The sequence below is a fragment of the Wasmannia auropunctata genome, unplaced genomic scaffold, assembly GCF_000956235.1.
Source record: "Wasmannia auropunctata unplaced genomic scaffold, wasmannia.A_1.0 LD336106.1, whole genome shotgun sequence".
Classification (NCBI taxonomy): domain Eukaryota; kingdom Metazoa; phylum Arthropoda; class Insecta; order Hymenoptera; family Formicidae; genus Wasmannia; species Wasmannia auropunctata.
In genome coordinates, this window is record NW_012026784.1 from 1,558,138 (window position 1) to 1,571,446 (window position 13,309).

The following is a 13,309-nucleotide window of genomic DNA, read 5'->3' on the forward strand; positions in this document are numbered from 1 at the left end:
TGGTCCACAGAAGTGGACTCGTCGAGCAGTAGAAAAATCGATTCCTTGCTTTAGGAGCTCCAAAAGTTCGCGGTCTTCATAATCCGCCGTTTCATCGAAGTCGCCCAGAAGAACCGGAAGTCGTACATGGAGCTGCTCTTCTGGAAGACTACTCGCGACGCGACAGAAATCGTGGATGGCTACAACGCGGAAACGACTAACAAGAAAGTTTCACGAGCGACCTGGACGGAGGCGGAAGAGGACGAGCTGCGTACCCTCTTCATGGAGCATCAGACTAACAAATATCCTCAAGGTAAACTCTTTATATCGTCCATTTCTCACGGAGGAGTCTCCTGCACACATCGTTGAACTCGATAAATTAGTGCCTTTTACGAGAACGTGCCCAAAATATAGAGCTTTTTATTACGTAACGTAAGACGAAGATTCAAGGAATATGAGTGATTCGGTGCGATGTTAAATCTGCAATTTCTAACATTTAATTTAATATTGTCTAAATTGATAAAAAATATTTTCATTTACTCTTCAATATCCAGAACAAGAAACAATGAAAATACAAGCTGGATCGAATCACTCATGCGATAATTGTAACGTTGTTATAAATTTATAGATTTAATCGATTGGATATTGGAGCATGTCATCAATGAAAATAGAACGCGACGTATCATCATCAAGAAGCTCAAGGAAATGTGTTTGATCGTCAATTCTAAGGTTAGTTTCACTTTTTTTTTTACATTTATATGTAATCGTTTAGGCACTAAAGGAAACAAACGATCTTGAATCTTTTCCAATAATAATTCATTTATTTTAATCTAATATTTCTTTCGCGGAGAAACAGCCTTAAAAGATTTAGTAAACAAATTTCTGTACCTCCGTTAAAAAAGTAACGGTCCATCCGTATGCCCCCGCGGCACTTCCCCGTTGTGCTCCGCCTGACAAGATCAATGATTTACGAGAATCTTAAGGGAAGGAAGGGCGGAGTGGGGCCGTTCACCCGGCCTCGAAAAATAAGTTTCTAGACTACCACCGCTGACGGGGTGAACATATGCAAAAAATGGAGCCGGGAATTGCTACAGGAACTGTAAATTCTCCGGAGACAATACGTCTCTACGGGGTGAGAGACTTTCCACCCTCGTTTCTTCGCTTCTCTTCCTTTCCACCGTTGCGTGAGGTTTCCGACGCGAGCTGCGTGTTCCTTTCATCCAGCCGGTAGTCCCTTTCTCCGCGCGAGCATAGGAAATGTCTGTGTGCGACCCTCTCGTCAACCCTGGCGATCCTAAAACCGGCGGTTCCTTGAGAAAAGCTATCGTTTTGTTTGCCTTCTGCCTTACGACATACGTATAAACATTTGCATCACCCCTCGGGCTTATACGAAAACGCGGAGGGAACGTGACCCGGGCGCTTTGTTGTGTTTGTTGAACTGTAAATGCGCGTGTTATGAACGGGTATTCTATAACTTTTGACAGCGAAAGTTGAATTGAAATACTTGATTTAATTCATAAATAGTTTAGCACAAACTTACTACAGTAGGATCATACAATCTCGGGAATATTTGATGTTTAATAAACCTTAGAAACGTAATACTGTTATTTTTTTTTCGAATCATTAACATTTTCTAAAGAAACGTTCCGAGAAGTATATTAATCTTGCCAAGCTTGAAAGCGTTCCTTTTTTTTTCTTCGTTATAACTCTTTTCTTCTGAAAATACACGCTGCAATACGGTGATAAAGCATGGGAATGCGTTAATCAAGCTTCTTATTGCGGCAGAGGAGTTACTAACTAGTTACCGGCTTATTTAAAACTTGAAATTAATTGAGTTTGTAGGGGAGCTCCTAACAAGGGAAAAAAGCGTGGCGGATAAGCGATGCAATGCGCAATACCGGATCTTATTCCGCTGCGCTTTTTGTAGATGAAACATACCATAAGAAGAGATTCAGCAAAAAATTTTCTTCGCTCGAAAGACGTCAGCGCTTTTGGCGTCAGCAATTCACAATTATTATTTTAAAACAAAACGCTGTTTAATTAATGCTGTCGACCGTTTGCGATCTCTCCTCAAACTACAGTCGTTTACTGAAAATTTGATTAAGCGAAACATATTTGTAAGTAATTGTTTTGTCGAAAAAAAAAAAGATCGAACATGACGTATGATTAATTTTTCGATAATATTTCACGACATTAACCAGCCGCTATCGGGGTGAGAAAAAAAAATATTTGTTTCCCCCTCTGGTCTTAATTCGCTATTAATCACAAGCGTGCAGTCACCGGCGAAACCGAGGGGTGGCTACGCTGGCGGAAACGTTTCCTCCGAAGTATTATCGATTCCTTCGCGGGGCCTTCCGGTGGAAAGGCTTAGCCGCGGAAGCGTTTCATTTAAATAATTTCATGCGTGAGTACGTTCCGTCTCTTTGAACGAAGAGAGTGCGGCCGAGGCCAGAGACTACCGGCCGAGTATTCATTTGACATTCATTTAGTCCGTGGAAGTCGCGCGATATTGCCCCGACGGCCATTTAGGGGCCTCGTTTCGCCGAGGGTGGAGCGTAATCGCTGGAAAACGAGCGACCCAGAGAAGCTTCTTCTTTTTAAATATATACGCCTACTGACTTAGAAGCTTCTCTCCAGAGATTATACACGGAACGCTTTGTCTCATCAAGCTTGGAGATTATGCGCACGCAAAGTACTTTCCGAGAAGATTATAGAGGTTGAATAGCTGGGTGCTAATTTATATATACCTACGTATATATAATATTTATAAAGATATCGATATTCATCGAGCCCCTGTACCGCGTGATTATTTGACTATATTCGGTGTTATCGCCGAATCAATATTAAATGCAAAATTTATTTTACTACATTTCGTAACTTGCTCATTATTTTATAATTTTGTTTAACAATGATCGTAACCGTGTTTGATATTACGAAAATTTTTAGTGGACTAAAAATATTTTAATCTCTTTCCATCACGAACGATGTACGTGGTCTTTAACCTATTTTCTTAAATCTCGTAATTAATTAGGGCGTGCGAGCTGAGGTACAAAAGAGATTACCTAAGGAGTGGTCTGAGGAAGAAATCGCCCAGCTTACGGAACTTTGGACACAGTTGAAAGACGATGATGGTAATTTTTTAAATTTATTTTTTTCTTCAAGCTAATTTCTGATCATATGTCCTAATTTCTTTCCTATTGTCTGAAAGTACAAATTTAATCGGACAATTTTTGGAATCTTTGGAATTTTCCTTCATTTATTGATATTTCTGTCCGTTAGTTTTTAATGTCGTTAAATTGTTATCAAAATTAAATGCAATTATTAATCACGGGTAAATGGAACGAAGAATGAAGTTTACGACAGTATAAATTTCTGTGAGAATCCGGCAGCATATTGTAGTAATTGCCGTTTATTGTAATTTGTAATTTATCTGCGAATCATACGGGCTAAAAATGGCCTTAACCCAATTCCCGATATAAATTTTCACGATAGAAATTCGCCGTAAATTTCCACGTTAATTCTAGCCCCGTTATTCGCGTTCCGAAACTGTTGAAATATTTCGCGAATGCGAAATTCGTGCGAGAATTCGTTAACACCGGAACGATTCCTAGGATTTAATTAAGCTCCGAACATCGGACACGCTTGGCTGCTTGTAGTAATAATTTCGAATCCGCCGGGACGAACGAAGAATAATATCCTTCCTGACAGAGACATTTTCAGAGAAGTCTTGTAAAACTTGTTTCATTTTCATACGAATCCGCCGCTCTCTATAACTTTTAATCTCCGAAGTCGCTTCCACGCCAAACGTAATTCTCAGATGTCCACGAAATGTCAAGGGCATTTTTCTTCGCCTCCCCCTTCAAAAATTTCCGCAAAGTGTTTTATTCTGCCGTGTTCTTACTCCGCGGGTTGTTAACCTTAGAACTCCCAACGGGCAGACGAAAGTATTCACGAAAAATGTCACGTCGCAAGGGAGATAATTCTTTTCCAAATTAAATTTGTTTCACAACAAATCTCGGAAACGCGAGTGCGTTTTACGCTTAATAATCGGAATCGCGTTTATATATACGTAAAGTACCTTATAATCTTTCGAGAAGTTAAATTATAAGTACGTAAAGAGAGAGCTATGTCGAATTGACTTATAAATACATTTCGTCGACGTGAAATAAAGTCCGTCCCCTTTAGATAAAGTCCGCCCGTGTCTCTCTTCGTAAGCTCTAATTGATTTAACTTTAAATCCCTTCAAAATCTCCGACAGTCGTCTCTCGACCTTCCCTCGCGCGCGATTCTCCCACGATCGGAGCCTCCCTATCGTTCGCGCCGCGCAGCTTCCTGACGACGCTATAAAAATCGAAACTGCTATGTCCCCGACAGATCCTGTGGATTTGATTTTCACCGGTCTTAGAATAAAGCGGCCGAAGCCGAAGATCAAGGAGAAGCTTCTGGAATTAGGATTGGCGCAGGATCGCAGGGAGCTGCGCAAAAAGCGGTCCAGAAAAAGCAACCATGGTGAGTATACCTATTCGTTCTTATTCCTCCCTCATCACGATCCGGTCTGGAGCATCCCTTGTTCCGGCCAATCCCATCCCATTCCATTCGCATCTGTCTTTCTTACTATCCTCCGATTCCGCGACTATTCCCATTCGATCAGTCTTCTAGTAACGCGATTGCCGGCGACTGCATAGAGTGACTCGCTTTCAACGGGGAAAGCGAAACGACATGGAGGTATGTGAGAGAGAGAGAGAGAGAGAGAGAGAGAGAGAGAGAGAGAACGCTTGGGAGGAAGCGAGAAGGAGTAAAGATCAATTTGTACAGGATTCTTCTCGCTCTCCTATCCCGATTTCTTACGAACCTGGGGGAGAGAGGAAAAAAACCTTTCGTCGATATTACCAGCGAGGACAAGTCCGCTCGTATGTTTGCAAGATCGTTTCCGTTTTCCTCTTTTAATACTGGCGAGTGAAGCGCGAGTGTGATTGCACGAGAAGTGTACCTGCGTGTGTGAATTGTTTTTAATTCTGATATATATTATATATATATATTATATATATATATATATATATATATATTATAGAGATAATATATTATAGAGATGAAGGAAACTGCGCAGATTTAATTAATATTTCCTAAAACATTGATTTTAATACACAAAATGCTTCAACTATGAACAAGGAATGTTAATTTACGAATTCAGGTATTCAATTATGCTACAGATATTATGAAATTTCTAAATTCTTGATATGCATTGTTGTGTATTTTTATTTGAATTATTAAGATATTTAAATCCCTGTTAATGGATTGCGGCAGCAATTTGCGCGATAGAAGCTAGGTATAGAATCGGAATGCGCGCTGCTAACCGAACTATTCCGGTGATCTAAACTTATCGAACTGCTAAACATTTATACCATGTGGTATGCCGCAACCATGTATAACAAATAATACAATCTATCTTCAAAACATTCGCGCGTAGATTTATTTACAGATATTATTTGAAATAACAATAAACGCCACTCTTTTTCACAGTTACTAATATTTCAAAATTAATAAATAATCTCTCGAATAATTTTTTATTGAATTCAGAATATATTTTTTTTGTCACAAAACAGAGAAAATGTTTAAAATACAAAGTTACAAGTAACAGATCATAGTAAACATTCAATATGTTACAACGTTATTCAATTTTGATAAAAAAATACGGTTAGTTAATAAAGATCGAATATATTTCTATATATCTCTTTTTTTACATGATAAACGTAGTACTCTGTCAATTTTCTTTAAGCAAATTTGTGTTCCAATCCAATTTTTTCAAATAGTCGAAATAATATTTACGGTCGCTTTTTATTTCCGTTGCTCATATTTGAAATCTATAACGATATCATCGCGGAATATCAATCTTGCTATTTAATATCGACTGCGAATTCCAGCCGCACTTTCGCCGCTCTTGGACCAATATCACTCGCCTTAGCTTCCTATTATGGTGCCGGAAGGAATTTCATATTTATCATGGATATTGTTTTCCTCTCTCATGCCCCTTATTTGTATTCAATGCATTGAGATAGCTCACATCATAGATATACAGCTTGCAGGATGAAACATTGCCGAGAAGTTTGGTTCACCTTGTGTGTCTTTGAAATAGCATTTTCCCTCCATGTCGTGTTTTGATGCAATCTCGCTATCCCATATGGGACTATCCCGTAGAAAATGTGATTGTTCTTTGTAATAGATAGAGTGGGTATACGGTAAAATTAATATTCCGAGTGTACACAGATTTATGCCCCAAATCCAATAGTATTTTCTGAAAAGAAATACCAAGCGAGATATATCTGCGCAAACAATAGAATGTCAAGAGAATGACAAGAGATATATATATTCACGCTACAACATGTGAAACACACGAAAATATACGTTTCTTTTTTAATCTATTAAAATTCTCAGATTATTTTATTATTTTAAAATTAACATTTTTTTTTGTAAAAGAAAATCTGTGCAGCGTGATATATAAACGCGATTCAAGACAAACAAGTTTAGCTCGTGCGGGATTTTATTTCAGATTCGTACACATTCGTATACGAGAACTGGGAAAAAAAGGAAAGTTTAAATTCAGTGTTATATATTTTATATATAACACTTCTTTAATATATATCATGTTCGAGATTTATTTGATGTTACGTGAAATATCTCGCATATATACACGAATACACGCGGGCGCGCGCGCGACATTGCACGGCGCGCTTTACACACGCTGATGAACGCTCGCTCGAGAAAGGTTCACATCGTTTCCATGCATTGTGCGCAAAGGTAAATCGTCGTGGGAAACGCAGGCTGCCAGTAATTCTGACGGGAACGAAAGTTCAGCCACCGACGACGAAGACGGCGAAGAAACTCGAAAATCCTCGAAGCGCGGCGGCGCGCCTCGGCGGAGCGAGGAGCCGACGAAAAAGAAGCAACAGAACAGGCGGAAGCTACCAACGATCGTTTACACGGATGCACAATTATCCGGTCTCTTGAAGGACGTCATCGACAGGAGTAAGTATCGCTGCCCTCTCACGGATACTTCCTCTCCCTGCCGAACGTTGCATCCCGCACGTTTTTGTGATTAATGAAAGCGCACTTGTCGCGCGAGAGAGCGAAAGCGCGCGTGCAACGTATCCCCCCCGTTTCCTTCACGCAGGATAAATGTTTCTCCCTTGCCGGAGAAAAGGGAGAACGGCGATGATTTGCAGAAGCCATTACGCGGAAAAAAAGAGATGACTTGTCGGAAAAACGGCTTCTCAAGTCACTGTTTGGAGTATGTCACGTTGCGGGTTTCGCGAAACCTACAAAAAAAAAGTTGTTTTCAGGAAAAATTTGTCAATTTAATCTAGTTGTGCGAATTCATCCGCTCTGAAAATAATATGCAAGTAAAATATAGTAATTTACAAAATCCATTTTATAAAATCTAAAAGAATTGTAGAATATTTTGCCCTCTCTCGAGATATTATTTGCGATTACCATCCAAGTAGACTAATAAATAACGCGTAATTGACCCTAATCGGCTAGCAAAATTGACTCATTAACGGAAAGAAAATTAATTAATTTATCTCACGGGAAAAAATCTCACGTTTAATCAGACATGAGAGAGGCGTTAGAATGGATCAAGGAATCCCTGCAAGACATTCTGGACGATCGTGACGAGGAGAGCTCCGAGGGCATACCCCTGGTGCCGCTGACAGATTACTCGTCGGCCGCGATGGATTCACCGAGTTTTCAGAAGCTCCTTCGCGCCATGGGATTTGTGCCACCGGCTGATGCCCAGGAATCTTATTGGCGTATCCCGGCGAATATGCTTACGGCCACGCTGCAGAAACGCTGCAAACTCATCGGGGATGCATTAGCCGGCGAATTTATTGTCGAAGGTAAGTAAATTAGCGAGTGATGATGTTCAAATGACGATCATTTACGAAAGTGTATTTGCAGAAACGCGTAAAAGTCAATCCGATACCGATGAAAGAGGAGACGACAGTGAAGACGATGTCGACGTGTTTGAAAGCGTTAAAAAGTTCTTTGCGCCCAGAGGTCAGTTATATTTTTGCGCAATTATACTATTTTTTTTTATCGGTAACTTTATCGGAGGAAAATATGAATCATTATATTCAGAAATACCTTTGCGCGAAATATTTGCAGAGCTGTAGGAAAGACAAATAGTTTATTATTGACATTATTGAGTAAAATTTAAATTTATGAGTTACTTCTTTAGATATCAATTAATTCCGAAAGTCTTTTTAAATTGAGATTTATTATGCAGCGAATATTAAAATGTACGATTTTTCATTCTCATACAAATAATGTAGAAATCGTGTAAAAAAAAATATATATATATTGAATCATTTTCAGAATCGGAACCGTCGACCTCCAAACAATCAGAATCATCTACTAAAATTCAGTTTTCGAAGAAATCCAAAACGTTATTGACGTTAGACGAAGAAAGCGATGAAGCAGAAGTTATAGAAAATAACGATGAAGTGAAAATCGCAGTAAAACCGGATAAAGGTACATCGCTATCAATTAATTTAACTATTCTAAACGAACAAGGGACACGGAATAACATTTTCTCGCCCTCTGTTATTCGAGCCAGCAAACCACTCTGTTTCTTTATCACAAATTTACCGATCAATAAATTTATCGGGATTAAATTTTTAGACATTTTAATAATAGCGTTCGTAATAATATCAAATTTTAGAGAGCATAGTGAGAAATCGAGTGCGGGTGCTCGACGATTCCTCCGAATCGGAAATGGAAATTGAAAGGGACATCGATGATAAGAACGGTCAGTAACGTATGCTGATAAAAAATAGGAATCGATCGACCCTTTTTTACTACTGGTCGCGCGTTAACCGTAAATTTTCGGACATTTTACAGACGACATAAAGAGAGATAGATCCGATTCTTCATCCGATACGGATAAACCGTCCACCAAGAAACGTCGGCTGATCGATAGCGACGAGGAGATAGTGGAGCCGCTAAGGAGTGATTATACCGAGGCAAATGGCGCTCCTGTTATAATTAGCGATGATGAAGAATCATTGCCCAACGTGCGATCTGAGCGACCCACCTTATCTCGCGTAATAATCAGCGACGAAGAAGATTAGGAGAGAATGGGTTTATGTATTCGTTACTCTAGATATTTAAGATATTCTTATGCATTCAAAACGGTTATACTTTCATAATATATTATTCTTTTACTCGAATATGTCCTTAATTGAAATAATAATTAAAGGACGAATTAAATTAAAATATGTTTTATCGAGATTATTCTATTGATTATTAATAAATACTTTGTTGAGATGAGAAACTACTGCGATAAAAAAAATCGTGATAAATATTCAATTTTGACAGTGAAAGTCATAATTAATATAATTATACCATGTTTTAGGAACAAATTTATTTTTAACTCAATTTTGATAAAAGAATGTCACCGCTTTAACATTGTTAGCTTCAGCTGGGAAGGCGAGGTTCGTGAAACTACAGGCATCGGCTTTATCCGCGAACGCTTGTACCGGGAGCATACGTCCTAGACGTTGTGAGCTTCGTCAAGGTTCCACGTGTTCCTCATCGCGGTACGCCCTTATACGTGGCACCCAGCATGCACTTCAGGATGCCAAGAAAAACAGTTCCCGAAAGGCGTCCACATTTCGCCAAGTAACGACGAAGAGAACATGCGAGGACGGCGGTGCCGGCTGGCGAACGCTGTCTCCGCTTCGCTGTCGCCGCCGCCGTCGCCGGCTCTGGGTTATCGACCCTGGTCACATGACCATCCGGGCACTTCCGCGCCGGGCTCGCGCGCAGTCCCGGGCGGCAAGCGGCCGCCCGCCGCGTCGCGCGATCAACCTCCTCGATCACGTGCTCCCCGGTTCGGCGGTTGGTCAATGCGGCTGACTTTACGTCTTTTGATGGGCAGGTGAGGAGTCTTGGCGAGTGTTAACGATATGTACGTGTGCATCGAGACGTAATCGCGCGACGAAAGACCAGCTCTCACCTTTTTCGATGCCCACCTTCGACGGCTAACGACGACGTCACGCACCGCGAAACGACGCGTAATGTCGCCGCAAGGACTTCGCGACTCGCGGATATACGATCAGGGGATCATGCCGGGCCAAGAATCGTGAAAAACGCCTAGCCGCGAATCTAGCCGCGAATGTATTGTTACGTGTGACAGAACGCGGAAGCCCTGTATAAAGTTACATATACAATTAATCGGCAATTCAATAATAAAAGATGTCGAATTGTCTCTCGGTTCCCTCATATTTCTAATTCTTATATTACTTTATTATTTCCTCATATCATTTTTATATTTTATATTTTTAATTATTTTATCACTTATCATTTTATTATATTTAGATCATTAAATGTATGTGTTTAATATTTAAAAAATTACTACCGTTCCTTGGTTTTCTTCCATATTTCTGATTCTTATTTTATCTTATCTTATATTGTATGTGGTATTTTAGCTTATAATACTATGATATCTTTATTATCTATAGTAATATTATACATACACTTAATGTTATTTTATCATTTATCATCTTATTCTTTTGTCTTCTTTATTTGTGTACAAATCTTATATAAAGTATACGATTACATTTCTTTTCCTACTTTTGTTGATTCTCTTAGTATCACTATTGTTATAAAATCGAACCTCAACGTAAATATTGGCGCTACCTGCCAGGAGCTGGCGAACGGCAAGCAGCAGAGTCTGACTGCGTCTGACTACGGGAGGCCGTATCCACCTGCGCTCGAGAACGGCGCGTCTACGGCGATAACTACGAGGCGTCGATCGTCGTGTCCCGTCATCTTCGTCACTATAGAACGGCCAGATTCCAGAAGGGTGACCACGTGCATTCTAATCTCAACTTTCAGATGCCAGGCGCGCATGACGCGGCAGGAGCTGAGCCGCCGCGGCGAGTCCACTCGCGGAATCCAAGCTGCCTCGTCAGGACACGTAGCTGCCGTGATAAGATAGCATGCGAAAGAGTTAGTAGACCGCAGCCTACGCGCTTCTCATGATCTCCGGGTAGAAGCGCGGGCTTCTTATACGGTTGTAGGTGGATGGCATCTCCTCTCTCTTTGTGGACGGTACATCCCCACTATATATCGCGAATCCCTTCTGTTCGTATCCTCTCTCTCTCTCTCTCCGCGCACATTCCATACCTTCAACCAGACACAGTGGGAGGTGATATTTTTAAGAGCGAAGAGGAATCTGGCGTACGCTGGAGATATTATTAGTTTAAAAAAGCGGATATAATATATTCCAGTATTGAACAATCTCTTTTAACATCTAAATAATCAAAGATTGCTAAAATTAATTTTCTTCTTAATTATGATATGATTCATAAAATAATAAAAAAATCAGCCACTCGACATTCAAGCAATTGATCGTTAACATTTATTAATATTAATATGAATATTTTTATAGTTTTGTGTTTAAGAAAGATCGCAGAGATATTTAAACCTTAATTAACTGTACTTAATATCTGAGAATTATTTTACAATATTGCTATAATAGATAATAAATTTGAAATACTGAAATGTTAAAAATAAATAACTAATTAAATAAAACATTTTTCTAAAATATTTTTCAAGACATAGTTAAAGTAAAAAAATGATAATTATAAATTAGCTTATCTTTTATATCTTACTCAAAAAAATTACATTCTTTTCAGATTATTCGGATAGTGGACATTCTGTATTTGTATTCACATTAATTCACGTGAATCATCTGTCACTTGTGTATCGCCGTCTTATTAGGAAAGTATAAATATAAACAAGCTTTACAGTTACTAAATCTTATATGAGCATCGTTCAATCATAGGCTCACATTGTATGACATTTAAATATTTAGATGAAAGAGAATTATTCGTGTGAAAATATAACTATTTTTTACGTGAGAGAATTTTTTTGATATTGTAAAAGTATGTAGAGGATTACAGGGAAATATATCGGTCTTAATCAATTATGATATACACTTTTCAACTGGTATTATCAGATAATATTTACAAGGCTATGTATTAAAAACAATAAAATATTGACGGTTTTTCATTTAAATTCATTCACCTATATCAGAAAGTGCGCAACGTTACAGAATTTGATATTGCCATACCCATTATCTGTAACATAAATTTAATATTTTCGTTTAAATATAAAGCCCGCAACAAATTTTCATGTTATATGAATGAAAGCGCAGATAACAATTGTAATTTATATTAATATTTAATTTTCATATTTTCGTAAAAATATGTAGTTTGTGCGAAAATTATGTATATATAACTTAATAAAAATATATAATAATGTTCATTAATAACACATTTTATTAAAAGTGTGAGCTTCGAGATGTGCAAACTTTGTAGTTCAATAATTCAAATGACAGCATTGAATGTACAGAGTGCTCGGGTGCGTCAAATATACGTCTCATCGAACACTTTGTAGAACAGTACCGCAATTTTAATCACTGATGCTTCGAAGGAGACTAAACAGAGGAGGATAATTAATGTTTCGATGCATTGCATAAACATTGTTGGACCGCTAAAGATTTGTAGTATTTTTAGAAATCTAAAAAAATTTGTATATATATATATATTTCTTTTTTAAATGCTATTAACAACAGATTATTTTATAATTGAGATATGCAAACATTAACGGTTCGGTTGAGAGAGATACTATACACAATTATTAATGAAATTAATCATATTAATAGATATTGGAGATATTAATACATTATTACGTAATGTATAGATATAGATATAACAATTACGTTATATTTTGCTAAACATAATGATTTAGTAAAAATGTCTTTATAAAAATGTACTTTATAATCTCCGAATGACAATCCACATAATTCTTCAATTTATCCTTGAGAACGAATATGGCACGCTGTAATTGTCCAAAATATTTTATTTCCTTTTATTTACTGAAAGAGTTTATTTTAAAATAATCGACGTAACATACTTGTCAAAATCGATTTTTATTAATATGATGTTGATATATTGAAATTGCAGATAACCATCAGCATGATGACATAAAACGCACGTCGTAGCAAACAATTCCAAGCGCAGAAGATATTCCGCCTATTATCTGCATGAAATACAGGCAAACGTAATTGTAAATATCGTCGGTGTTTAACGGATACCATCCGACAAACGGTAAATTTGTCTTTTTAAATGTATGATTAATCGAGTTTTGATCAGGTGCCCGTTCTAGGAGTGGAACACCAATATAGAACGCCGTAAATACCAGCAAACGTTCACCATCGCACGAAAAAATTAGAATAATTACGCGTGTGTTCTATTTCATTCCTGTA

The 13,309-nt window shown here is 38.2% G+C and overlaps 1 protein-coding gene across 2 annotated transcripts in view; it reads left to right on the forward strand.

The window, feature by feature from the left end:
* LOC105451840 (protein timeless homolog) overlaps positions 1 to 9,242 on the forward strand; it is a 99,351-nt gene extending 90,109 nt beyond the window's left edge. For both annotated transcript variants that reach the window (XM_011692529.1, XM_011692539.1), the window contains 10 exons: positions 55 to 292; positions 608 to 708; positions 3,011 to 3,110; positions 4,354 to 4,488; positions 6,775 to 7,002; positions 7,587 to 7,871; positions 7,933 to 8,031; positions 8,350 to 8,505; positions 8,696 to 8,782; positions 8,875 to 9,242. In XM_011692529.1, the coding sequence (XP_011690831.1) occupies positions 55 to 292; positions 608 to 708; positions 3,011 to 3,110; positions 4,354 to 4,488; positions 6,775 to 7,002; positions 7,587 to 7,871; positions 7,933 to 8,031; positions 8,350 to 8,505; positions 8,696 to 8,782; positions 8,875 to 9,104 (1,659 nt within the window). In that variant the 3' untranslated portion in view covers positions 9,105 to 9,242. The remainder of the gene's footprint in view (positions 1 to 54; positions 293 to 607; positions 709 to 3,010; positions 3,111 to 4,353; positions 4,489 to 6,774; positions 7,003 to 7,586; positions 7,872 to 7,932; positions 8,032 to 8,349; positions 8,506 to 8,695; positions 8,783 to 8,874) is intronic.
* Positions 9,243 to 13,309: the final 4,067 nt, after the last annotated feature.